Source organism: Lepidochelys kempii, chromosome 1 (assembly GCF_965140265.1).
Source record: "Lepidochelys kempii isolate rLepKem1 chromosome 1, rLepKem1.hap2, whole genome shotgun sequence".
Taxonomy (NCBI): domain Eukaryota; kingdom Metazoa; phylum Chordata; order Testudines; family Cheloniidae; genus Lepidochelys; species Lepidochelys kempii.
The window spans coordinates 933,810-961,101 of record NC_133256.1 but is presented as its reverse complement, the minus strand read 5'-3'; the positions used below and the strand labels follow the sequence as shown (position 1 = coordinate 961,101).

At 46.6% G+C, this 27,292-nt stretch overlaps 1 protein-coding gene and 1 pseudogene across 1 annotated transcript; both read right to left on the bottom strand.

The window, feature by feature from the left end:
- Nucleotides 1-102: 102 nt before the first annotated feature.
- On the bottom strand, nt 103-1,047 carry LOC140913123 (olfactory receptor 52E8-like). Its single transcript, XM_073348938.1, has one exon. The coding sequence runs from the start codon at nt 1,045-1,047 to the stop codon at nt 103-105; it is 945 nt and encodes a 314-aa protein (XP_073205039.1).
- A 17,982-nt stretch (nt 1,048-19,029) lies between these two features.
- LOC140895002 (olfactory receptor 52M1-like) lies at nt 19,030-26,340 on the bottom strand (annotated as a pseudogene).
- Nucleotides 26,341-27,292: the final 952 nt, after the last annotated feature.

Here is a 27,292-nt window from a genome sequence, read left to right as displayed (position 1 = left end):
TAATGTCAATAGTCACTGATTCAGGAAAGAGAACACAGCACCATGTCAACCATTGGATCTCCACAGAGCTTGGTCTGAGAGCCAGAGCACCAGAAGTAAACTTTATTCAATATGAGTAACATGCCAGATCAGCCTGTCCCGGATCTGTTTGGTCCTCACCCCGTAGATGATGGGGTTTAGCATGGAGGGCAGTAGAATGTACATGTTGGCCATGAGAATGTGGAAATGCGGGGGCACATTGTGACCAAACCTGTGTGTGAGGAAGGAGAAGAGAGCTGGGATATAAAATGCTAAAATGACTCCGAGGTGGGAGCCACAGGTCCCAAAAGTCTTGAGCCGGGCGTCTTTTGTGGGGAGGCTGAAGATGGCCCTGAGGATCTGGATATAGGACACAGTGATAAAAGACACATCCACACCAGTCCCCAAGAATGCCACAGAGAGGCCATAGTAATTACTGATGCGTATGTCAGCGCAGGCCAGCTTCACCACGGCTATGTGCTCGCAGTAAGTGTGGGAGATGATGTTGGTTCTACAATATGGCCACCGCCTTGCCAGGAAAGGATAGGGCAGTGCAAGAATGCTGCCACGCAGCACCACGGCCAGGCCGATGTTGGCCACAAAGCAGTTGGTCAGAGTGGTGGAATGTCTCAGCGGATCACAGATGGCCACGTAACGATCCAAAGCCATGGCCACGACGATTCCAGACTCCATCGCTATACAGCAGTGAATGAAGTAGAGCTGGGTGAGGCACAAACTAAAATCGATCTCCCTGGAATTGAACCAGAAGATGCTCAGCATTTTGGGCATGGTAGATGTAGACAGGACCAGGTCGGTGACGGCCAGCATGCAGAGGAAATAGTACATGGGCACATGGAGCCTCGGCTCTGTCTTCACGATAAACAGGATGGTGAAGTTCCCCAAGAGGGTGACGGTGTACATGATAAAGAAGGGGATGGAGATCCAGATGTGGGCTGCCTCCAGGCCAGGAATGCCCAGCAGGATGAAGGTGGAGGGGCTGGAGAAGTCGGTTGTGTTGGAATCTGACATGGAGTAGGAGAGAAGGTCTCCAACTTTGAGGCAGAACAGTGTCGCCTGCATCTGCTGTAAATTGCCTCGACTTGCTGTATGTGCTCAGAGTCTAGGGTGGTGGTCACATGAGAAATGCCTGGAAGGAGAGACAATGCCATTATGAGACAAAACATGCACAATTGGAGGTTGTTCTCATGGGTGAATCAAATTGATCACTTTTCACCCACTGGAAAATGACATTTTCTTTATTCAAATAAATGAATTCTGAATAACTGACTCAAATAACACCATTCCATACTTGACCATGCTCCACGGGTCAATAATTCCTACACGCCATGATGTGGGAAACCTAAATAGGCACAAGGAGGAAACATGTGTGCAGATACTGGTTATCCGTCATTGTTCCTTAATTCAGTGGAAGCCAAGCTAGTGAGTCCAAGCTGTCTGGACTTCCCCAATCTCTGCTTGCTCATTCGCAGTAGTGGCTGTTAGGATATAGATATTCAGGCCTGTTGGTAAAGGCCTGTACTCGAAGAATTTAGTTGTATTCTTATAACTTGGCTAGTTCTAGAGGTATAAAAGAAACAATCAAAATCACTGTCTGCCGGTGTAAGGGCCTTCTCTTACTGTGACAGTCTGGGGCCCTGTTCTTAGGCTAAGGCCTTTGGCTAAGCAGCAGAGGCAGCCATAAGCTGGGAAGCGAACGGTCACATCCTCACATCCCAAACTAGTCACATTGAAATAAGGTGCTATTGGGCTGTTAGGACACAATCCTGTCCTGATAATGCCTATCGCCTCCAGAGAAAGGGAAGTGCCTAGAAAATGTAAAAGGAAACTTAGTTTGATAGCATCCTGTCTGGCAAGAACTCACTTATCCATAGCTAGGATTTGAAATCCTCACTTCTGTATTGTTTTGTCATTAGAGTTCCCACTTTGCTATTGTTTGTCTGTATAATCTCTGTCTGGTTCTGTGATTGTTTCTGTCTGCTGTATAATTAATTTTGCTGGGTGTAAACTAATTGAGGTGGTGGGATATAACTGGTAACATAATCATGTTACAATATGTTAGGATTGGTTAGTTAAATTTCAGGAAAATGATTGGTTAAGGTATAGCTAAGCAGAACTCAAGTTTTACTATATGATCTGTAGTCAATGAGGAAGTGAGTGGGTGTGCGGGGGAGTGGGGGGTGTGTGGGAGATGTGAACAGGGAATGGGGGTAAGGAAATTGCTATCATGTTTTGCTAAAGCGGGAAATGGCTCCATGTCTAGTTGGCAGCCGGTATCAAGTGGAGTGCCCCAAGGGTCGGTCCTGGGGCCGGTTTTATTCAATATCTTCATAAATGATCTGGAGGATGGTGTGGATTGCACTCTCAGCAAATTTGCGGATGATACTAAACTGGGAGGAGTGGTAGATACGCTGGAGGGGAGGGATAGGATACAGAAGGACCTAGACCAATTGGAAGATTGGGCCAAAAGGAATCTGATGAGGTTCAATAAGGATAAGTGCAGGGTCCTGCACTTAGGACGGAAGAACCCAATGCACAGCTACAGACTAGGGACCGAATGGCTAGGCAGCAGTTCTGCGGAAAAGGACCTAGGGGTGACAGTGGACGAGAAGCTGGATATGAGTCAGCAGTGTGCCCTTGTTGCCAAGAAGGCCAATGGCATTTTGGGATGTATAAGTAGGGGCATAGCGAGCAGATCGAGGGACGTGATCGTTCCCCTCTATTCGACATTGGTGAGGCCTCATCTGGAGTACTGTGTCCAGTTTTGGGCCCCACACTTCAAGAAGGATGTGGATAAATTGGAGAGAGTCCAGCGAAGGGCAACAAAAATGATTAGGGGACTGGAACACATGAGTTATGAGGAGAGGCTGAGGGAGCTGGGATTGTTTAGCCTGCAGAAGAGAAGAATGAGGGGGGATTTGATAGCTGCTTTCAACTACCTGAAAGGGGGTTCCAAAGAGGATGGCTCTAGACTGTTCTCAATGGTAGCAGATGACAGAACGAGGAGTAATGGTCTCAAGTTGCAGTGGGGGAGGTTTACATTGGATATTAGGAAAAACTTTTTCACTAAGAGGGTGGTGAAACACTGCAATGCGTTATCTAGGGAGGTGGTAGAATCTCCTTCCTTAGAGGTTTTTAAGGTCAGGCTTGACAAAGCCCTGGCTGGGATGATTTAACTGGGAATTGGTCCTGCTTTGAGCAGGGGGTTGGACTAGAGGACCTTCTGGGGTCCCTTCCAACCCTGATATTCAATGATTCTATGATTCTATGATTCTATGAAATGGGAACAGGGATTGGGGGTAAGGAAATTGGAATCATGTTTGGCTAAGGGCAGGAATGGGAACAGGGACACAGGTGTAAGGCTCTGTGGTGTCAGAGCTGGGAAGGGGGATACTAAGGAAGGAAACTGGAATCATGCTTGCTGGAAGTTCACCCCAATAAACATCGAATTGTTTGCACCTTTGGACTTCGGGTATTGTTGCTCTCTGTTCATGCGAGAAGGACCAGGGAAGTAAGTGGGTGAAAGAATAAGCCCCCTAACAGGGGCCAAATGTTTAGCACTAAGAATGATTAACAATTGGAACAAACTGCAAAGGGAAGTGGTAAATTTTCCAACTACCCGTATCTCCAGAACCACTTAAGCAGCTACAGCAGCCTGGCCATAACACTTCAGTGTAGGTAATCCACCTCCCCTAGAGTTGGTAGCAAGATTGATGCTGTCTACTCCAGGGTGAGGATGACACAGCTACATCTCTCAAGGGTGTGGATGTAATTACTGTTGCCAAAAAAAAAAGGCAAATGCAATGTTTGACACCAAACTGGGAGGAGAGGTAGATACGCTGGAGGGTAGGGATCGGATACAGAGGGACCTAGAGAAATTAGAGGATTGGGCCAAAAGAAATCTGATCAGGTTCAACAAGGACAAGAGCAGAGTCCCACACTTAGGATGGAAGAATCCCATGCAATGCTACAGACTAGGGGCCGAATGGCTCGGCAGCAGTTCTGCAGAAAAGGACCTAGGGCTTACAGTGGACGAGAAGCTGGATATGAGTCAAGAGTGTGTCCTTGTTGCCAAGAAGGCCAATGGCATTTTGGACTCTATAAGAAGGGGCATTGCCAGCAGATCATAAGACGTGATCATTTCCCTCTATTCAACATTGGTGAGGCCTCATCTGGAGTACGGTGTCCAGTTTTGGGCCCTACACTAGAAGAAGGTTTCAGAGTAACAGCCGTGTTAGTCTGTATTCGCAAAAAGAAAAGGAGTACTTGTGGCACCTTAGAGACTAACCAATTTATTAGAGCATAAGCTTTCATGAGCTGTAGCTCACGAAAGCTTATGCTTTAATAAATTGGTTAGTCTCTAAGGTGCCACAAGTACTCCTTTTCTTTTTACACTAGAAGAAGGATGTGAGAAAAATTGGAATGCGTCCAGCGGAGGGCAACAAAAATGATGAGGGGACTGGAACACATGACTTCTGAGGAGAGGATGAGGGAACTGGGATTGTTTAGTCTGTGGAAGAGAAGAATGAGGGGGGATTTGATAGCTGCTTTCAACTACCTGAAGGAGGTTCCAAAGAGGATGGATCTAGACTGTCTCAGTGATAGCAGATGACAGAACGAGGCGTAATGGTCTCAAGTTGCAGTGGGGGAGGCTTAGGTTGGATATTAGGAAAAACTTTTTCACTAGGAGGGTGGTGAATGCGTTCACTGGAATGCCTAGGGAAAAGGTAGAATCTCCTCCCTTTAAGGTTTTTAAGGTCAGGCTTGCAAAGCCCTGGCTGGGATGATTTACTTGGGGATTGGTCCTGCTTTGAGCAGGGGGTTGGACTAGATGACCTCCTGAGGTCCCTTCCAACCCTGATATTCTATGATTCTATGATTCTATGGTTTGTTGTATTAGGAGAGGCATAGAGAGCAAGTGATGGGCGTGTGATACTACCAGTCTACTTGGTGCTGGCTATATCTCAGAAGGAACACCGTGTCCATTTTTCTTCACTACTAATAGAAAAAATTAGAGAAAGTGGAGACGATCCAGAGGAGAGTGAAAAAAGATGATGAAAAGGATGGAATGCAAGTCATATCAACAAAGGCCAAAGGAACTGGTTCGGTTTACTTTGGAGAAAAGGAGGTTAAGAGGGGACATGATAACACTCCTTAAATACAGAGCACATGACAAGAGGCAATGGGTTCAAACTACAAAAGAGCAGATTTAGATTAACTCTCAGGTCAAAATTCCTAACTTTAAGCACAGTAGGACAATGGAAGGGGTGCCTCAGAAAATAATGAAAGCTCTTTCACTGGAGGTTTTCCAAAGGAGGGTGGATAGCCACCTGGTTAGATACAACAAGTCCTGACTCTTGGCAGGGAATCAGGCTAGCTGACCCTTGAGGTTCCTTCTCACCCCGTGGCTCTATGATTCTGTGATGTAAACTCCGAGTTTAGACCAGGCTTTGGGCAAACACAAGTCAAGAAACTTAATACAAGGGTAACTGGGTAAATTATAATGGTCTGTGTTATACAGGAGGTCAGACTGGACGATCTAATGGCCCTTTTTGACTTTAAACCCTATGAATCTATCAATGAAGAATGTAGATCATGCATTTATATTTACTCTTTCTCACAACACATAAATAAGGGAACATAAGGACATAAGAATGGCCATACGGGGTCAGACCAAAGGTCCATCTAGCCCTGTATCCTGCCTTCTGACAGTGGCCAGTGCCAGGTATCCCAGAGGGAATGAACAGAACAGGAAATCACCAAGTGATTCATCCCCTGTCCCCCATTCCCAGCCTCTGGCAAACAGAGGCGAGCGTTACCCTCTCAGCCCATCCGGGCTAATAGCCTTTGATGGACCTATCCTCCATGAAATTAATGAGTTCTTTTTGAACGCTGTTATGGTCTTGGCCTTCACAACATACTCTGGCAAGAAGGTCCACAAGCTGACTGTGCGTTCTGTGAATAAATACTTTCTTTTATTTGTTTTAAACCCACTGCTTATTATTTTCATGTGGTGACCCCTAGTTCTTGTGTTATGAGAAGGAGTAAACAACACTTCCATGTCTACATTCTCTACACCAGTCATGATTTTGTGGACCTCAATCACATCTCCCCTTAGCCATCACTTTTCCAAGCTGAAAAGTCCCAGTCTTATTAATCTCTCCTTATTCAGAATCCGTTCCATACCCCAATTCATTTTTTTGTCCTTTACTGAACCTTTTCCAATTCCAATATAACTTTTTTGAGATGGGGCGATCACATCTGCACTCAGTATTCAAGAAGTGGGCGTACCATGGATTTATACAGAGGGAAGATGGTATTTTCAGTCCTATTATCTATCCCATTCTTAATTATTCCCAGTATTCTGTATGCTTTTTGATTGCCTCTGCAAATTCAGTAGATGTTTTCAGAGAACTATTCACAATGACTCCGAGCTCTACTTCTTGAGTGGTAACAGCTAATATAGATCCCATTATTCTATATTAAGAGCCTTTAGTGAGGGACCTTGTCAAAGGCTTTCTGAAAATCTAAGTAGACTATATCCACTGGATCCCATTGGTCCACATGTTTGTTGCACACCTCAAAGAATTCCACTTGATTGTTAAGCATGATTTCCCTTTCCCAAAACCATGTTGAATCTTCCTCAACAAATTATGTTCATCTATATGTCTGAGAATGTTCTTCTTTATTATAGTTTCAACCAGTTTGCCCGCTACTGAAGTCAGGCATACAGGCCTGTAATTGCCCGGATCACCTCTGGAGCCCTTTTTAAAAATTGGCGTCAAATATAATATCCCCCAGTCATCTGTTACAGAAGCTGTCATTTATGGTGTCAACTGCATCCCATCCTGAGGTGAGATGAACCCAATCAATATGGGGATAATTGAAATCCCGCATTATTATTGATTTTTTAAAAATTTAAATATCCTCTGTAATATCCCTCAGCATTTCACCTTCACTATCACCATCGTGATCAGGTGGTCAGTAATATATGCCTACCCCCATATTCTTATAATTAGAGCATGGAATTTCCATCCATATAGATTCTATGATACAGTTTGATTCATTTATGATTTTTACTTCATTTGATTCTATGTTTTTTTTCACCTGTAATCTCACTCTCCGACCAGCATGACCTCTTCTCTCCTTTTGATATATTTTGTGCCCTGGTATTACTGTATCCCAATGATGATCTTCATTCCACTCAATTTCTGTGACGACTATGATATCAATATCCTCATTTAATATGAGGCACTCTAGTTCACCCATTTTATTATTTAGACTTCTAACATTGTAGAAGTTGTAGCATTCTAGAACGTGTCTGGCACATGTTGAAAAATTGTTATTATTCTTCGGTGAGGAGCCCTAGCACTTTCCAGCAGATAAAAGTCAGCTAACAGACCCTCTCCCCCATCAACAGCCAGGGCCCTGAGATGCAAGAGGAGGCGGTGACAGTGTCTTTGCATTCACACATGGCGGGCTCCTGAGGTCTTTAGTCAGTTCTTACTCCAAGGTCAGTTTTGTCTCAGTGGAGTCTGAGGACACTATGGCCCATGGCCTCAGAATTAAATTTGTTAGTCTCTAAGGTGCCACAATACTCCTTTTCTTTTCACCTTATGTTATATATCGACTAACGCCTTTCATACTGAAGGATCCCCTCTGCCACTGAAATGCAGCTGCCTTGGACCAGAGGCCATCAACCAGCTGGGGAGCCACAGCAAAAGGAGATATTTTGTCCTGTGGTACTGGAGGAAATTCATCACCCTTAGCAAGGTCTTTGAGATGTTTCATGGGTGTGCACAGCAGAAAGGACCACAGACTAACACTCCATCCCACCACACACACATTACATTAGGTTTGTCGAGCTGGTGAGCTCCTCGTCAAGAGATGCAGTACCTGTGGATCCTGAGATGGAAGTGTCTTTCCTGGGAATCCCCCTCAGGTAGCCGTGTCCCACACCTTTCTCACCCCAGGATCTGCAACAACATCAGACAAGAAGAGAAGACACAGGCATCTGCACTGTTTATAATATGGCTCTATGTAACCCCAGGGGATTTGCTCAGCCTCTAGGGGAGAAGTGGCATCTGAATGAAAACAGGCCAGAGACCAGAGATACTCTTACCAATCTCTCTCTTTCCATGACTGCACTTCTTTATAAACAGTAAATAAGGGGCCTTCCCAAAGGGAGTTGAGAGCTCTTGGGCTCTGTGCTGAGTCAGAGAGGAAACATCTGCTCTGTGTATTTGTGTATATTGAACAATTATAGTAGATTAGTAAGAAAACGAGGGACAATGTCTATGTCTCCATAGGGTCTGATATCCCATAAATCTGCAGGCACACAGGCCTTATGCTAAGTGATCAGAGATCAGTAATTCTCATCAGTCACTGTCATCATGTTGTGCAGCACCTTTCATTTAAGGATCTTCAGAACTCTTCGGAAAGGAAAGTCACCATGAACATATCCCCGATATGCAGATAGGAAAACAGAGGCAAAGGGACACATGACTTGGCCAAGGTCACTGAGAGAATGACAGACAGAACCAAAGAGTCCTGACTTCCCTGTCATCATCACGGTCTCTCTGTCAGTAATTGAGCGCATGATAAGAGGGAAATGGTCTAGAAGGATTTAGTCATTGGTGGGTGTGACAGACTTCCCCAGGGTGCAACCAACCACTGAGCCCTCTTGTATGTCAATCTGTGCCCCCCTCTCACATTGTGAGGCTGTGGGAAGGCACAATCAGTTCAGTCCTTTGTTCCTTTGGTGTTTAAAGGTGTTGACATGTAGGGGGAGTGAGACCAAGTGATGACGTCTCTTCCACTTGTCATAGCTTTTATCATGTGAAGGGAACCTCATTTTTCCAAGCAAAAGCCCTCAGCACAGTTAGTGGAAAAGTACAGACACAAGGTGAACTGGTCACATACCCTTGTATTCTTTGATAATTCATGAACATCCTGGCTAGAATGTTCACAGGAACGTCCATCAGATGGGGATTATCTTTGGCCTATTTTGTTTCTTAATGGGCCATAACCTTGAATGGTTCATCCACAATGTGCAGCTTAGACTGGATGTAAATTACCTTGTGGGTGTTACCCAGGAGAAATCACATTTGAAATACTGGTACATAAGCTAAATGTTCATAACTTTAGGTACAAAAATGATACATGCATACACATAGGGTCATGATATTCAGCAAATCATACCAGTTCCATTGATATATTACATAATATACTTTGTAAAAAACGCCTCATAATCAATCACCATCTTAAATATGGGGGGTGCCACAATATTTCTTTGGGGCACACAGAGTCACACACACCGTTAATTGACTGAAGGAATGTTAGCCCCTGACTAATGCGGAGGCCGTGTGCCCAAGGCCCCCTTTATGTAAGTAAGGGGCTAGAAGCGTGGCCCACTATCCCACTGGCTATCGGGCAGTAGTGGCCACCCATTCAAATGTCAGAAGAAAGGCTTCGGGAACATCTCCATGCCCCATCTTCATGAGTCTTAGTGGGAGGACAGGCAGTAAATATCCTGGGTTGAGGTCCTGTAGAGAATTAACCAAAGGCCCTGCTGGCTGGTGGAATGCTGCTATTTGTTGGACGAGCACCTGCTGCTGAGTAGCCAACTCCCGCATCACGGCCTGTTGATGGGCAGACACCTGTGGCTGTTTGTATTGCTGTTCTTGCTGTGCAGCTTACTGCTACTGGCTTTCTCGGAGCCATTTCAAGACTATCCAAATCCATGGTGGTATCTGCTAATTTCAGGCCATTAGCACGCAAAGGCGATCGAGGGGAGAACCAAACCCTCCTCCAATCTGCTGGGTTTAGGCCTCTCCTCAGGCCTGAGCCGCTGCCCACATTCACCTCGTGTGACAGGGTTGGGGAACACCCCCTCTAGAACGGGGTGAGTGTGCCCCATCTCTCTCAGTATATAGTGGTTGGGAGTATATGTAACCCATGTCTGAGTCTTGCCCACAGGCCTGAGTCAATATACTCATCCTTATTAGCTGGGTAATAAGGCCTAATGGTCAAAGTCATTGTACTTACCCTTCATAGCTGGGCAATGTAGCTCAATGGCCGGACTCCATAGATTAAAGTCACCATGTTTGCCCTTAATACCTGGGTAGCGTGTCCCAATGGCCAGAGGCAATAGATTTGCCCAGGTCAACACGCAGTAAGGCCCCATGGTTACAGTCTATAAATTCACTGCTGTAAGTAGGGCTGTAGGGCCCAGTGGCTACCATCGGTAAATTGGAAGCAGTCACTAGGGAAATGAGGACTAGTGGCCACAGTCAGTAAATTCTCCCCTGTCAGCACAGCTATAAGGACTAGTGACCAAAGTCTATAGATTTTCCCCTCTTAGCAGGGCAGTACGGTTTAGTGGCCAAAGTCAGTAAATTTGCCCCCATTAGAAGGGCGGTAAGGCTTTGTGGCACAGTGGTGTCAGTCAGGAAGGGGGCCACCATGTAAAAAAACCAGGGTTGGCAGCCCGGGTAGGGGAGTCTCAGCCCTCCTTCTCCATTGGACCCCAGCCCAGGGCCCTGGTAGTGGCTGGAGCGTATGCCGGCGAGTCAGTGGGGGAGTATTGGCTGAAACACACTGACTCAAAAGTCCAGTTCTCTTACTAAGCCACTATCTAATCCCCCTGGGCTGCTTCCTGCTGCAGTTCCTGCTGCCGTTGTCTGGGCGTCCAGGTTGGGTCGGTGCTCTCCAGTTTGGGCTGTTTCTGGCAACTCTGCGAGGCCTCTGTGATTGCCTTAGCATCTGCCTAGGTCGATGTGTCTCCGATTCCCCCAGTGTCAAGCTTCGCTTGAGCCTTGGCTGGAGCCACTGGCCTATGTCCTTCCACCCTGGCAATCAGCCCCAATTTAAGCTGAGCTGCTCCCTTTTATCCTCTTGTTTTTGAAGCATGCCCAGTAGAGTTGAGGGGCATGGCTTCTGCTGGTATGGTGCTGAATTATTATGAATTACTAGAGTTGTTATGAATGAATGCAGAGAGCCTGATGTTGGTATCACTTGACATGTCTGAATTTGCTCGAGGCTTCTGGGAGCAGGTTCTCTTAGCATCAGGCAATTGATGTGGAAATTCACTGGCTGGCTCTATTCTGTATGTATGTCCTAATACCGACCTTTGTCAGGAAATATGCAAAGCAAAAAAAAAAAAAAGTAGTAAATATACGTTCAGTGAGCTGGGGAAAGATGACCTGGAAAAGATGAATCCTGTCAAAGAACATCACTCTAGGACCTTGAGGGAATCATTGATGAGAGGGTAAACAAGGAGCACTCTTTTGTCAATACTATGATGGGTTTGGTCACAGAGACCATCTGGAGACTGTCACTGGATGAGTTGGGATACCACTGAGAATGACCCCTCTGCCAGAATGGGCACCCTCACCTCTGTCTTCTTCTTGAACCAGACCCTCCAGGTCTCATCCAGCACAGAACCAGAGTTAGGTCCACTCCCCGCTGCAAAACACAGGTACCGAGATTCACTCAGCCATGGGGCTTCTCAGTTCAAAGGGACTTGCCCCAGCACTCAGTATACAGCCTTTCTGGGAGCCTGAACCCCAGATAAATTCATCTCACACCGTATAACATTTTATTCAGTGTGAGTTCATATTATTTGCCCTCTTTCTGGAAGTAAACAGAGGTATGTAAAGGTTACAATTTCTTACACTGGGTTTATTAATAAACAAAAGTGATTTTATGAAGTATAAAAAGTAGGATTTAAGTGATCAGAACAGATTACATACAGAACAAAGTAAGTCACTACGCAAAATAAAACAAACATGTAAGGTTAAGCTTAATCCATTAAGAAACTGGTTATATGTAATTTCTCATTCTCAAAGATGTTCCAATAAACGTCTTTTATAGATTAGACTCATTCCTAGTCTGGGCCCAATCCTTCCCCCTGCTTCAGTCTTTGTTAGTTCCAGCAGATGTCTTAGGTGGTAAGCAGGGGTTTTCTCATGACTGGCAGTCTTCTTTGTCCTGATCCCCACCTGGATATAGATTTGACCAAAGGCAGGCATCCTTTCTCTCAGTTTGACCCCCCTCCCCAGCCCATCTCCTCATGGGAAAGTAGATGTTTAAAGATGGTTCCAGGACCAGGTGGCCTGATCACATGTCTCTGAGAGATCCATGTCTCTATACTGTATGGGCTGGCCACACGTCCACAGGAAGGCTACATGAAAACAGAGCCATTCACAGCTTCTGGTTTCTTGCTTAAGAGTCATCAAGTTTCTGAAGTGTCCTTAATGGCCCTTGCTTTTCATAATTACATAAGTTATTCAAGTGTATACCTTATATTTCTAACTTCAGTCATAGAAATGATACATGCATACAAATAGGATAAACACATTCAGCAGTTTACATGCTTTATAATGATACCTTACAAGGGGTAATTAGCATAAAGTGTATTCCAGTTATGTCATATTCATATGTATAAGCATATTTTCATAAAGCATATGGAATGTACCGTCACAGGTCCCTCCTCTCCAACTCCCTTCCAGAATATCAATTAGGAGAAAATTAGTAATGAAACGCACATAGGGCATGTTTCTGAGACATGTGACAGAGTAGGAAAGTTTCTGCTTTATGGGATCCTTGTAGGACTTTAAACCAGAGGGTGTCTATGCAGCCAAGGCCTTGCCTCGGGGGATCTTCAATAGACCTGACGGCTGAGAAGAGAAGTGAAGAGAAGAGGTCTTCATTTAGAATCGGTAGTTATGACCACTTTGTTTGCCAATCAGGATAGTGTGTAAGGCCAATAAATTGGTTAGTCTCTAAGGTGCCACAAGTACTCCTTTTCTTTATACTTACTGGGGGTTTATGCTTGGGGAATTGAGGCTCACTAAGGAGACATGCATTATATAACCTTAAACGGCTTGTGTAATTCTTTCTCAGATACGCTCCTGAGCACCAGGTAAATTGAATCCGAATTCTCACTTCTACTGATGAATATTCTGCCCTTATCAACTGCTTCCTGAGCCCACAATGTAGGGTTAATCCTTCCCCATCCAGTGTGGGGCGAGTGTGCCGGGTGACATCATCACACACAAAATAGGTGACCCACTGAAAATGTCCCTCTTACTTTTCTTCATCAGCAAGTATCAATTGTGCTTTCTGTTTGTCAGACATCAGCCTCACACACATTACTGGATCAACGGACTTTTTGCCATGGTATCTGGGGGGCCATTCATCCCATCAGTCATCATAGAATCATAGAATATCAGGGTTGGAAGGGACCTCAGGAGGTCATCTAGTCCAACCCCCTGCTCAAAGCAGGACCAATCCCCAATTTTTGCCCCAGATCCCTAAATTGCCCCCTCAAGGATAGAACTCACAACCCTGGGTTTAACAGGCCAATGCTCAAACTACTGAGCTATCTCTCCCCCTCAACATAATCATCATATTCATGGCAAATCCCAAAGGAATGTAGCCGCCTTGCAAACCAAGCGCAGCCCGGATCGATCTCTGGGAAGGTGATTAAAGGGGTCTGTCAGGATTCTCTCCCCACTCTGAACTCTGGGGTATACATGTGGGGATCTGCATGAAAGACCCGCTAAGCTTATTTCTTCCCACTTAGGGTAAAACTTCCCCAAGGCACAAATCCTTCCCTTGTCCTTGGAGGGTATTGCTGCCACCACCACCAAGTGATTGAGACAAAAAATCCAGGAAAAAGGGCCACTTGGAGTCCCTCTTTCCACAAAATATTCCCCCAAGCTCCTTCACCCCCTTTTCTGGGGGGTGGGGGGGGCTTGAGAATACTATACTAACCCAATGGCTACAAAGTGAGCACAGAACAAACCACTGGGTTTTTGGGACACTGAAAATCAATTAGATTCTTAAAAGAAGTATTTTATTAAAAAAAAAAAAGTAAAAGAATCACACTTGTAAAATCAGGATGGAAGGTAACTGTACAGCGTAAATAAAAAGATTTAAAACGCAGAGGATTCCCCTCTGACTTTGCTTTCCAGTTACAGAACAGGCATGAAATTACCTCTTAGTATAGGGAAAATTCACGAGCTAAAACGGAAGATAATCTAACACATTTCGTTGCCTTTACTCACAGTTTCTGTAACTGAAAAGTATCATTCATAGCCTACAGGACTAACCTGCTTGCTTGCATATCTATATCTATATCTTTTCTTAGAATTTAAGTATTTGATGTATTGTAATAGGTGTATAGATTTATATTAAAATAAGTTTGGCTGTAATGCAAGAGACCTACAGGCCATACCCTGTATGTCAATCTAAGGCAAAGTTAGCATATCGATATTAAGACCTTTTACCCAGAAAAGTAAAGTTGACCTATATCTTCTTACCGAAATAAATAAGTCTCCATGCGTATGCCTATGACCTTTTATCTAGACCAATAGACAATAGAGAATGACATTTTTTTTTCAATCTTGTACCCACATACTTAACACGTACACCACTAGGAAACTTATGTGCATTGTGACGGGGCAAGGGCTGTATTAAAGTAGTGAGGAACAGGTATGTTAGCCCCAGGCTAAACAAATCCCTGGTACCATGGTAACCAAATGGCAGTTGCTCCAGGTGAATCAAGACACAGGGGGCCAATTAAGATCCTTCTAGAAAGCAATGGAGATAGCTAGGTTGATTGGGACACCTGAAGCCGATCAAGGGCTGGATGGAACGAGTTGAAAGCCTCCCAGTTAGTCAGTGAGGTGCAAGTGTCAGGAGCTGTAGGAGGAAGCCGCGCTGTTGGATGAACTAAGTAGTACAAATCCATATGAGGCACAAGGAAGGAGGCCCTGAGATAACGGTGAAGGAGATATTGAGTGGCGGCAGCTGTAGGGAAGTGGCCCAGGGAATTCTACATGTTCTATTTCCAAAAAGTCAGCTACCATAGCTTATAGCTTTAGGGTCCCTGGGCTGGAACTGGAGTAGAGGGCAGGCCCGGGCTCACCCCTCCCATCCCTGATTAATCAGTGAGAGTGGGAGACAATAGAAATTGTGCAAGGGAGGGTTGCATCTCCTCATCTCCCTTGCTGGCTTATGATGAAAATGGCTCAGTAGGCTGTGAGCCTTGCCTCTAGAGAGAGAAGGGCTACGTGGAGGGTCACAGTGGAGGGTAACGTGGTACCCACAGAGACAAGGACAGAGCTTTGTCACAGCGTATATACCTGTCCTCAATATGCACAAACATACTAGCTCACGGAGTAAGCATACTCTAACATTTTGTGGGTGAGGAATGAAATTTGGGCAGAGGAGGAAGGATTTCCATCACCTTCTACTATAAAAGAGGTGACCCACCTCGATAGAGTAGTCCATTTCTATTCTTACTTTTTCTATTTCTAATCTATCTTTCTCTATCACTTCTATCTATCAATGATGACTACTATGATTAGTAGGATGTATCTGGTCTTCTTAAACTTTCTAAGTTTCAAGGGAACTAGGCAAACTTTTATCTTCTGATCAAACAGATTGGTGAGCCAATAAGCATACTAATTAATATTAATAATTAGTTATTATTAATATAATTAATTAACTAAAATAAAAAAATAAAATTCATAAATTAAATTATCAGTACCCCCTAAGTCAGGCTACACATTTCAGGTATCATTTCAGAAGATGGTTTACCTGCGTGGTCTCTCTCTCTCTCCAGAGAGGGAACATCTGGCCAGGAGGGATTTTATGTTACTGGCTACATAAAGGGTTGTTACCCTTCCCTTTATATTAATAGCACCATCTGGATGTATATTTGTGCAGTGGCAGCCTTTCCTGCCACCAAAACTTTTCTTGCCCACTTGATCGCTGGCCATGTAGAGGACGTCCTTGGTATGCCCAATTCAGAACTTTCTGGTCTTTCACTCTAATAATTTGTCACCAGTAAGAAAGCTGCCAAAACCTACACAGGGCCGATGGGGACAGTTGCTGGCTTCGAATAACCTCAGTCCTGATCTTGTGCTGCCCCTTCGTACGGAGCAGCTACTACGGGACCATGAGCATTGAAGGTGTCAGCCTGGAGTTCCTCAGCCTTCCTCATCTCCCACCCACATTCCCACCTCCTGAGGTCCCCTCCAACCCTGATGTTCTATGATTCTATGATAGTAATGGGCAGGGAATTAGTTTTACTGGGATTAATACAAAGACTAAGGCACACTGCTTTTGGCCTAGCCGGATGAGCTCTCAGATGCAGCAATTCACAGTGCAGTTGCCACTGAAGTTTAGGGAATAGTGCCTTCAGCATTTATAACTGGCACCTAAAGTGGGATGCACATTAGAAGTGGAAGAGAGAAGGAGGCGTGTGAGTGGGCAGAGTTACAAAGGAAAGGGAGCGATGGAGGAAAATGCACAGAGAGAGAGAGAGAGAGTTGATATGAAATCCACTGGAACAGGGATTTCCTGCCTCTTCCATTCTGTGGCACAGTTTCCAATGGAGAGACAAACCCTCTCCTTGACCCCAAGCCAACACTGCCTGATTCAGGAAACATTTCCTTCGGGGAGCCTGGCTGGATCAGTCCAGGAATGAGAACACTCAGGGAAACACTGAGGGCAGAGGAGCCACATTTGGGTGAGGAGAACATCTTGTGGACACCTCCCTGCCCAGCCCCACTCCCCTTGCACTCACAGTCCCCGAGCATCCCTGTAGCAGCTCAAGGTTTGCTGTCACAACCCTGCTCAAGCTCCAGCTGCTGGAAGCCAACGGGTGACTTTGTTTGGGTTCCAAATGCTGGATCCCTGCGTGTTTTTATGATTTCCTGATTAGGAGCCATGCTGAGGCCCTGTCTCTGGCTCTGGGTTTCCAGGCCCACTCTCAGGGTGCAGCTTCCCTTCAGTACCTCCCTCTGGAAGTGGAGATCTGTGCTCCAAACACCAAGGCCCTGAGACCAGTTTTGGCCCATCTCCAATAAACTCTCCAGTTGCTTCAGCTCACCATTCCCAGAGCTCCCCCTTGGGTGTACTCTGTTTCCAGTTTCTCTCTTTTGGGCCACAGGGTCATGACAGCAAACAGATGCAGGCCTTGCAAAAGGGGTTTCTAAAACAATTCCTCTACTTTGGACAGCACAAGAGATACCAAATGTAGGTAAAGACAACGCAACACCTGAATGCAATTCCCTGCCTCAGTGTCCCCACCGCCCTGGAGCATTCTTTGGGATTTGGTCACAGCCTTCTAGGATGCACAAGGTCAATCTCCGTCAAGTCATGGCTTCACCTGAAGCTGGACTCTGTCTCTCTGCTGCAGCCATAGCCCTGGAACAAAAGAGTCCCCTCTGCCGCCCTTGTGTCTCTCCCCTACCCCAGCTTCTTCTGACTCATCCAGGCTCTGTATTTTTGAAGGGCTGGACCTACCCATCTTCTCTCTGTTCCCTCTTCTGTGGAGGTTCCATTCCTTCCACGCCCACCCCTCCACAGAGAAGCGGAAGAAAACTGGTTGTATTTGGAATGCAGTTTCTCCTTTGTTCTGTTCAGGCAATTCTCATTATGTGCTGAGCATCTTTAATGACTAACCTCTTTGTTCACAAGACCTTCCTGCCCCTTAGCAAAAGCAGTGTGAGCAAAGAGTACAGGAAAAACCAAAAGACAAAAGGATACAGATGATTCTTCAAATCAAACATGAGTTATTAGTTATGACACCGCATCAGAAAGGTTTATGCAACTAGCAGGCCAATAGACCCAAAATGATATTCCGTATGAGGAGAGATTAAAATGACTGGGACTTTTTGGTTTTGAAAAGAGACGACTAAGGGGGAACATGAGAGTGTAAATAAAACCATGAATGGTTTGGAAAAGTTCAGTCAGGAAATGTTATTTACTCCTTCAACTAACGCAAGAACTAGGGGTCAGCCAAAATGAATTAATAGGCAGCAGATTTAAAGCAAACAAAGGAAGTATTTCTTCACAGTTGACCTGTGGAACTCTTTTCCGGGAGATGTTGTGAAGGTCAAAACTATAACAGGGTTCCAATAAGAAATAGAGAAGTGAAAGAAAGGTAGGTCCATCAATAGTTATTAGCCAGGAATCATAGAATCATAGAATAACAGAGTGGGAAGGGAACTCTGGAGGCCATCTAGTCCAACCCCCTGCCCAGAGCAGGACCAATCCCAACTAAATCATCCTAGCCAGGGTTTTGTCAAGTCTGACCTCAGTTATTAGCCAGGAAGCCAATGCCATGTCCTGTGTGCCCCGGCCTCCGTTTGCCAGAAGCTAAGACAATACGATAGAGGACGTATCATTCAGAATTTTCCAGTTCTGTTCATTCCCTCTGAAGCACCTGGTATTGGTCACTGTTGTGAGCTAGGATACAGGGCTAGATAGACCATTCATCTTACGTAGTATGGCCAATCTGATGTTATATGGACCACAGATGTATCTGCCCTCTTGCCTTAGCCCACTGTACCCCACTCTCCTCCCAGAAGGCCTGATGGGGTCTCTCTCTCTCTCTCTCTGCCTAGTTAGTAAGAGAGTAAGAAGATACATGAAATGTTTAAACTGAACCAGTGTCCTTAAGTGACCAGCCGAAAGATGTCAGAACATGTTAGTATGAGAGCTGAGTGAGTGGATTATTAATTTAATTGTATTAGTTGTATATAGGAATGTGATACAGTATTCCTGTCAGCTAATTGCTAAGTTCTCCATTAAAAACATAAGATTTCAAGAGCCTAACGAGCCCCTGGAAGTGCACATGCATCAAGGTGGGTGGGAGGTGGTAATGATGCAGTGAGTGATAGGCGGAGGGGAGGAGAGGAGTGAGCAACAGGGGCGGGACCTTGGTGAAAGGAGTGGGCAGGGCCACAGGGGTCCTGTTACTTAAAATTAGAAAGGAGGAAACCCCATGAGTTAATGAGTTCTATGTAGACAGATGCCCCAGTTTGTCCCACTGAAACAGCACAGTAAGGCCAGGAAAGGATTAATGTCACTTTGACTGTGCAGTCAGTGATTCAGGGAAGAGGGCCCAGCACCATGTCAGCAGCCAGCTCTTCTCAGAGCTTAGTGAGAGAGCCAGAGCACCAGGAGAAAACTTTAGGCTCCTTTATGAGTAATGAGCCGGAGCAGCCTGTCCCGGATCTGTTTAGTCCTCACCCCGTAGATGATGGGGTTTAGCATGGGGGGCACAAGGAGGTACATGTTGGCAGTGAGAATGTGTAAATGCGGGGCACATTGTGGCCAAACCGGTGCATGAGGGCGGAGAAGAGAGTTGGGATGTAAAAGGCTAAAATGACACAGAGGTGGGAGAAGCAAGTCCCAAATGTCTTGAGCCTGGCGTCCTTTGTGGGGAGGCTGAAGATGGCCCTGAGGATCTGGGTATAGGCCATGATGATAATAAAGACATCCAGACCAAAAAAAAAGAATGCCACAGAGAGGCTGTAGTAACTGCTGATGCGGATGTCTGCGCAGGCCAATTTCACCACAGCTATGTGCTCGCAGTACGAGTGGGGGATGATGTTGGTTTTGCAATATGGCCACCGCCTTGCCAGTAAGGGATAGGGCAGTATGAGCATGCCACCACGCAGCACCACGGCCAGGGGTTTGTGAGGATAGTGGAATGTCTCAGGGGATGGCAGATGGCCACGTAGCGATCGAAAGCCATGGCCACAAAGATCCCAGACTCCATCCATGAGAAGCAGTAAATGAAGTACAGCTGGGTGAGGCAGGCATTGAAATCTATTTCCCCCGAATTGAACCAGAAGATGCTCAGGGTTTTGGGAAGGATGGACGTAGACAGGACCAGGTCGGTGACAGCTAGCATGCAGAGGAAATAGTACATGGGCCCATGCAGGCTCGGCTCGCTTTTCACAATGAATAGAATGGTGAAGTTGCCCAAGATGGCTATGGCATACATGGCACAGAAGGGGATGGAGATCCAGACGTGGGCCGCCTCCAGGCCTGGAATGTCCAGCAGGAGGAAGGTGGAAGAGTTGGTGAAGTCAGTTGTGTTGGAACCTGGCATGGAGTAGGGGAGAAGGTGTCCAACGCTGATGCTGACCGATATCTTCTGAATATACCATATGTTCCCCCAACTTCCTGTATGTGTCCAGGCCTAGGGTGATGGTCTCATAACAAATGCCTGGATGGAGAGACATTGTTAATATGAGACACTACATGAACTACTGAGGGATATTCTGATGGATGAAGCAAATTGGTTGATCTTCACACATTGAAAAATGACATTTTCCTTATTCATAGATAAGAATTGCAAAGAACTATCCCCACTAATGCCAATTGCATATTTTATGGTGCACTGTGCTTCAATAATTCCCACACATCATGGTGTGGGAAGCCTTAATAGACACCAGTCGGAAACATGAGTGTGGATACTGGTTACCAATCCTTGTTCCTTAGGCCTTTTCTACACTGCCAAGTTTTTTCACCAAAAGGGAGCAACGGTGGAGGAGGACACTCTGCAAAGCCACTTTTGATGGCGGAAGTCAGCAGTTTCAGTGACACAATAAAACTATAAAATAGTTTTATATTTTTTATTTTATTTTAAACTCCTTTTCTTTTTGCGAATACAGATTAACACGGCTGTTACTCTGAAACCTAACAAACACAGAACTTCCAAGGGGGCCTGGCAGGGGGGAGTAAAATGGGGAACAAGGGTTGGGCAGGGTGGGCAGCAAGGGAAACAGGGGCAAAGTGCTGCAGGCAGGTCTGTGGGCAAAGCATTGTCTATGGGGGGAGCCCACCAGCCAAATGCACCTGGGAGGGGGGCACTTGTACAACTCAGTCTTTGACAAGGATCTTGAGAAAGGTGAAGCAAGCAGCTGTATTGAGGGGTGACGAACAGGTTCAGGTGGTGGTCGGTGGAGGGGGCAGAGGCAGTGGTGGGGGGGTAGATGGGCTAGTGGGAGGACTCCACGCCACTCCCCCAGCTCCCCAAAAGGGGGATATCTACCACCACCACAGGAGCAAAGATGGAAAGTCACTCAATCCAGCCAGAAACCCACTCCACAGCGTCCCACACCAGTCCTCCTCTTCCTACTCCTTGACGACAGCAGCAGCAGCCTCCAGTGCAGCTGCAATGAGCAACAGCTATGACCAAGGAGAGACCCCAGGGTTGGTGCTGGGGTCCCTCACTTCCCTCGGGAGAGCAGGCAGGCAGGGGCCCCAGATAAGAGCAGCAGCAGCCAGGAAACCTCCAGCCAGCAGGGAGCCAAAGAGAACTGGTTAGCCATTGCAGTGAGGCCTTACTGAATTCCAGGATGCAGGCGGGCTCATCTAAAGGCTCCTCCCCTGCCTTGTAGGAGGAGCCACGAGATCCAAGATCCAAGTGAGTGCAGGGGACTAGAAAGCAAGGATAACTGGTTCTGGAGTGGAGCTCATAGGGTCCAAACTAGGGATCCAGAGGGGGACACTGAGGCCAGAACCCTTTTTAGCACCCACTCCTCCTCAAAGCTGCCTAGGAAACCAGCGGTCATCGCCAAGTGCAACTATGTCTAGATGCTTGATACAAGGGAGGAGCAGAAATAGTCCCCACATTTGCAGAGCACCTCACTGTCCAGCATCCTCCTGAGGCTGTGGATTGTCATTTGGCCAGTGCCAGGAGGAGGCTGATGAGGAGGTCTTGTCACTCAATGGGGCCCTGGACAAGGTGTGCATATAAGAAGAGGTGTGGGGAAAAGTGCAGCCAGAACCTCCACAGGTCTCCTTCACACAGAAAAAGGGCAAGCATCGGAGATTGGAGTGAACCGTTCCAAGTACACACCCATGCTCACAGCTTCATGAAGGAACCGCCAACCGATATCCCCGGCAGGCTGCGGGACCAGCGTGGAGTCTAGGCTGGCCCACCAAGATTCCTCACCCTCCTCGGGTGGGACTAGGTCCCGCCGCTCGGTATCAGGGTACGAGGGTGAGGAAGTGAAACTTGTGGAGCAAGAGCATGAACAGTTGTTCCCTAGGTGTGGTTTGAAAGTGAGCTCGCTGCAGGGCATGTCGCTGCCTTGGGTTATGGAAGGGAGAGGGCTGGGGGTGTTCACAGGGCAAGGCCCTGAAGAAAAACTCCAGAGGGCCTCGAATGGTGAGTGGGCGGGGAGCACCTTCTCGTAGGATCTGCTCAAGGAAAACCTGGGTGGTGGGTGATAAATCTGCCCCACCTCCTGGGGCAAGGACAGGGGTATCTGAAGGTGGGACAGTCCCGTGTACCAACCAAGTGCCTGGGGATCCACCCGTTTCCCGTGGTCGTAGTCCAGGAGGTCTCTCATTCTGGTGGCTTCTGCCAGGACTAGCCTCCGGCGCACTGAAGGGGACCCTGCCACCTGCACACGGAAATGGGGGTTGTAGAGCAGAGAGGACAGGCCGCCTCTGCAAGGTGGCCTGCCCCCTCAGTGACCACCATGGGCCTGGCAACCAATAGCAGCTTCCAGGTCAGGAGTAGGTCCTGGTAGAAGTCCAAGAGCTCAGGTAGGTCTCGTGGAAGACCCCTCAAATGGAGATAAAAGACTTGCTGGTTGTATCTAGCCCTTGGAAGAGGCAGAGGAAGGTGTGTGCCAGTGTGCTTCAGACTACCTGTACCATAAAGGAGTCTCTGCAGGACCTGGAGGTGGAAGACATGGACCTGGCTGTAGAGGCAGACCAGGCCTTGTCCTTCCTCCTTCAGGGGAGACTCGGAACCCCTGCAGAGACCCAGTGCAGCCCTGGCCAGAAGAACTCCAGAGCCATCCTCTGGAGCCGGGCCAGGAGCATGGACAGGACCATTTAGTTAAGCACCAGTTCCCACCCTCACGGACTAAGGCACTGAAGCAGTTCTGTCCATTTGCACAGCTGCCCAGCCACCCTGCCTTCAAATCCTGCCAATACTCCTGCAAAGAAAGATGTGCGGTGGAAAGATAAACTGACCCTTCCACGCATCTCCTCTGGATCCTCTGGATGAGGGTGGAACCGTCCACAACCAAAAGACAGGTGATGTGCTTCTTGACCCCCCTCTTTTTCTTCAGGGCATAGAAGAAGCAGGATTTGTGATCCATCTCCCAAAGGAGATGGGTGCAGGATTGAACCAATGTTCTGCATGCAGCGGCAGCCAGGGAGAGCTCCAGCCAGCAGGGTAGCCAGAGCAAACTGGACAGCCACTGTAGGGAGGCCAAGGGGCCTCCCACTGATCCAGAGGGGGAAGGACAACTCTATGAACTCTGGTGGGATGAGCCAGCCCATGGCTCTCCGACTGGAAGTCACAGGTCAGAACAGGAAGTAGAAAGGGCCAATCCTGGGGCTAAGTTGGGCTGCACTTGTACAGATGCCTCTTGCCCACTCCCAAGCTGGGAAACTGCAGCAGATCCCCACCAATCTGAGGACTGGGCCTTGGACTGGGACTTATTGGAGTTGGGAGGGACGACGGTCAGCCCTCCCCTGCCACCCAACCACTGGGGAGGAAGTCCCCCGCTCTGTAGACCAAGAAGCCTGCGATCGTTGGCCATCCACAGAAGTTGGGATGCCCTACCATCTTACTGCTCAGCCCTGAGCTTGACTTTTTGCTGCCCCTCCCTGACTGAGGAACTGGGGCTCATAACTGACTGTCTGCTGCTTGGCCCTCAACACAGGCCCAAAGCATAGACTCTTTGCTGCCCTGCCCCGATGGAGGGCTTGGACTCGTAACTGTTTGCTCCTGAAGGCAGTCTTGTCATGTGCTCAGTTCTGATGGAGAGACCATGGAGACAGCAGGGAAGCACAAGGACTCCTGTGTTCTGTCTGTCATTCTATGTTGTCCTTGGCCAAGTCACATCTCCCTGTACCTCAGTTTAGCTATACGTAAAATGGGGATATGTTCATCGTGACTTTCCCTTGCAAGGTGTTTTGAAGATCCTCCAATGAAAGATGCTACATGGCATTATGACAGTTACTAATGAGAATTTCTGATCTCTGATCCCTTAGCGACAGCCCCATGTGCCTGCAGAAAGTGTTTGTATCAACTCTCAGTCATCTGTCTTCACATCTCTGTCTACTCCCTATCCATCCATCCTGGGCTTTTACAGGGTATCAGACCCTACGGAGATCAAGTCATTATCCCTAAATTTCTTGCTAATCAACTATAATTTTTAAATATACACAACTACACAGAGTAGCCAATTATGCTCTGACTCAGCACAGAACGCAAGAGTTCTCATCTCCCTTTGGGAAGGTCCCTTAATTACTGTTTACTCCGAAAACTGTATAAATAGCGCAGAAGTGCAGACAGGCTTGTCTCCACCCTCTTTGCACTCAGATGATTTTTTCTCCATTAAAGGCTGAGTGAACCCAACTGGGATTGCACAGAGCTCCATTATAAACGGTGCACAGCTCTGTGTTGTCTGTCGGTGCGGGATGCTGCTGCAGCTGCTGGGGTGAGTGGGATGTGGGTCACGGCGACCTGAGGGGGATTCCCAGGGAAGACATTTCTCTCTCAGAATTCACAGGTATCCAGCAATTCGTGCTTGAGAAACCCTGTGCAACTTGGGTGTGATGGAAAAGAGAATAGGTCTGATATTCTTTCTGCTCTGCACAGACATTAAACATTCCAGGGCCTTGCCACAGGAGATGAGTTTCCTCCCATATCATGGGCCAAAATGTCCCTGTATGTTGTGCCCCTGAAGCTGATGGGCTCCAGCCCCAAGGGGGCTGCATTTCAGTGGCCCAGTGGATCCTCAGGATTAAAGGTATTAGTAGATGTACAATACAAAGGCCAAATTCTGATGCTGTGGCCCATACGTTGGCCAGTCCCCACTGAGGAAAAAATCTCCTTGGAGAAAGAACAGAGTAAAGACCTCAGGAGGCAGCTGTGTGTTAATGCAAAGAGACTCTCACCTCCTCCTATTGCATTTCAGGTCTTTGGCTGTTAACAGGGTGGCTGTTACCTGACTTATATACTGGAAAACATGGAGGTCCTCGGGCTTCTAACTAGAATAATTATAAAAAAATGTCAACGTAGAGAAGACATCTTCTCTCCTAGCTTTATTCCAGAAGTTGCCTGATTTGTTCTGTCTGAACTTTTTTTCAAAAAAGGTTAAGCCAGAAGCAGATGCCCACCATGATACATTTCAGGCCAAACAGTTAATGTTCGGCAAACTTATAAGCAACTGAATATGAGGATCTCTGATTCCACGTGTCAGACACCCTACACTCAAGGCGGTGCCACCAGCACCACCTACAATGCCCAATCCATTTGTGAAACCCATTCAGCGACACTGAAACGGTCACTGTAATTCAATGTTCCCTTATACTTGTGTTAGGAGACACAGTAAATATACATTCCTGATATATTTTATTTATGGATAGATTCATAGTGTTTAAAGATGGAAGGGACCATCTGATCATCCATTCTGACCTCCTGAATAACACAGGTCATTAAATTTCACCCAGTTACCCATTTACTGAGATCCACAATTTATGGATAGATTCATAGGGTTTAAAGACAGAAGAGACCATTCAGATGTTATTCAGGGTGTTATTCAGGGTGTTATTCACACCCTGAATAACACCCATTTAACACCCGTTCAGGGTGTTACTCAGGAGGTCATCCATTCTGAGATCCACAATCTCTGTTTGACAAAGGCCCTGTCTACACTAGAATTTCATATAGAATCATAGAGGCATATGGTGCGAGGGGATCGCAAGGGTCGTATAGTTTAACCCACTGCTAAAATTCAGGATTTGTTGCATGTAAACCATTCAGGACAGATGGCTCCCTTGGAAAACCTACAGAGAAGGAGCTTCTACAACCTCCCAAGGCATGTATCCTGGTGTCCTACTGTTCTCAGAGTTAGGAAGTTCCTCCTGATATTTAATCTAAATCTGCTGTGCTGTAGTTTGAACGAATTGCCCTCTGCAGGAAGAGAGAACAACTTTTCTCCTTTTTTATGGCAGCCTTTCAAGTATTACATAAGAATATAAGAACGTAAGACTGGCCATACGGGGTGAGAGCAAAGGTCCATCGAGCCCAGTATTCTGTCTTCTGACAGTGGCCACTGCCAGGTGCCCCAGAGGAAATGAACAGAACAGGGAATCATCAAGTGATCCATACTCTGTCGCCCGTTCCCAGCTTCTGGAAAACAGAGGCTAGGGACACCATCCCTGCCCATCATGGGTAATAGCCATTGATGGACCTATTTGCAGACTGCTATCATATCCACCCTTAACCTCCTGTATTCCAAAATAAACATACCAAGTTCCTTCAGCCTTTGCTTGTATGCCTTACATTCCGTCCCTTGGATCATCTTTGTCCCTCGCCTCTGGACCTTTTCCAGTTTACCTACATCCTTCTTGTACATTGGTGACCAAAATTGGACACAGTGTCCAGCTGAGGCCTCCAGTTGAGATCTAACCAGTGCCAAGTTGAGTTGTACTATCACCTACCATGTCATGCATGCTATGTCTCCACTAATGAAACCTAATATTCTATTTTCTTTTATTTGCAATAGCAAAAAAATCCACAGCCATAAAAGATACAGTTATATCAGCCTAACCCCAGTGTAGACAGCATGAGGTTGACGGAAGAATTCTTCCATTGATCTAGCTACCACCTCTCAGGGAGATGTATTACCTGCACTGACGAGAGAACCCCTTCTGTCAGTGTAAGTAGTGTCTACACTGAAGTGCTTCAGCAGCCCCACTGTAGCGGTTTAAGTGTAGACAAGTCCTCAAGCAGATCTTCCAGAAAAGCATCAAACCTGGACCTGCAGACATGTGGAGTTGGAGAATCCACCATTAGTGCTAATTATTTGGCCTTTATATCCAACTGGGATTTGTCTGGCTTCAGCTTCCAGCCATTAGGCCTTGATCTGTCTTTTCTCCTAAATTTTAGAGCCTGTTATTACCAACGGTTTTCTCCCCATGAAAATCTCCACTTGTCTTTTTGATTAGATAAATAGATGAAGCTCTTTATGTCTCTCACTGGCTGACATTTTCTCCAAACTTCAATCTTTTTTGTGGCTCCTTTCTGAACCCTCTCCAATTTCTCAACATCCTTATTGAAGTGTGGATCCCAGGACTGGACACAGACGGTTTCATCAATGCCATGTGCAGAAGTATAATCCTTCCCCTGCTCCAACTTACTACTCCCCTGTTTATGCATCTGAGGATTACATTGTCCCTTTTGGCCACGGTATCACACTAGGAACACACGATGAGGTGGTTGTCCACAATGACCCCTACATTCTTTTCAGGGTCTTTCAATAACATAGTACCCTAGTCTTTGTGTCGGGCCTGCGTACCATGTTCCGAGAGGATAACTTTGCATTTGACTTTGTTAGAGCCTTCCACTCACATTTTGAGTAAACAGGTGAATGGGAAACTCCCCAGAATATGGAATCTCTAGCCT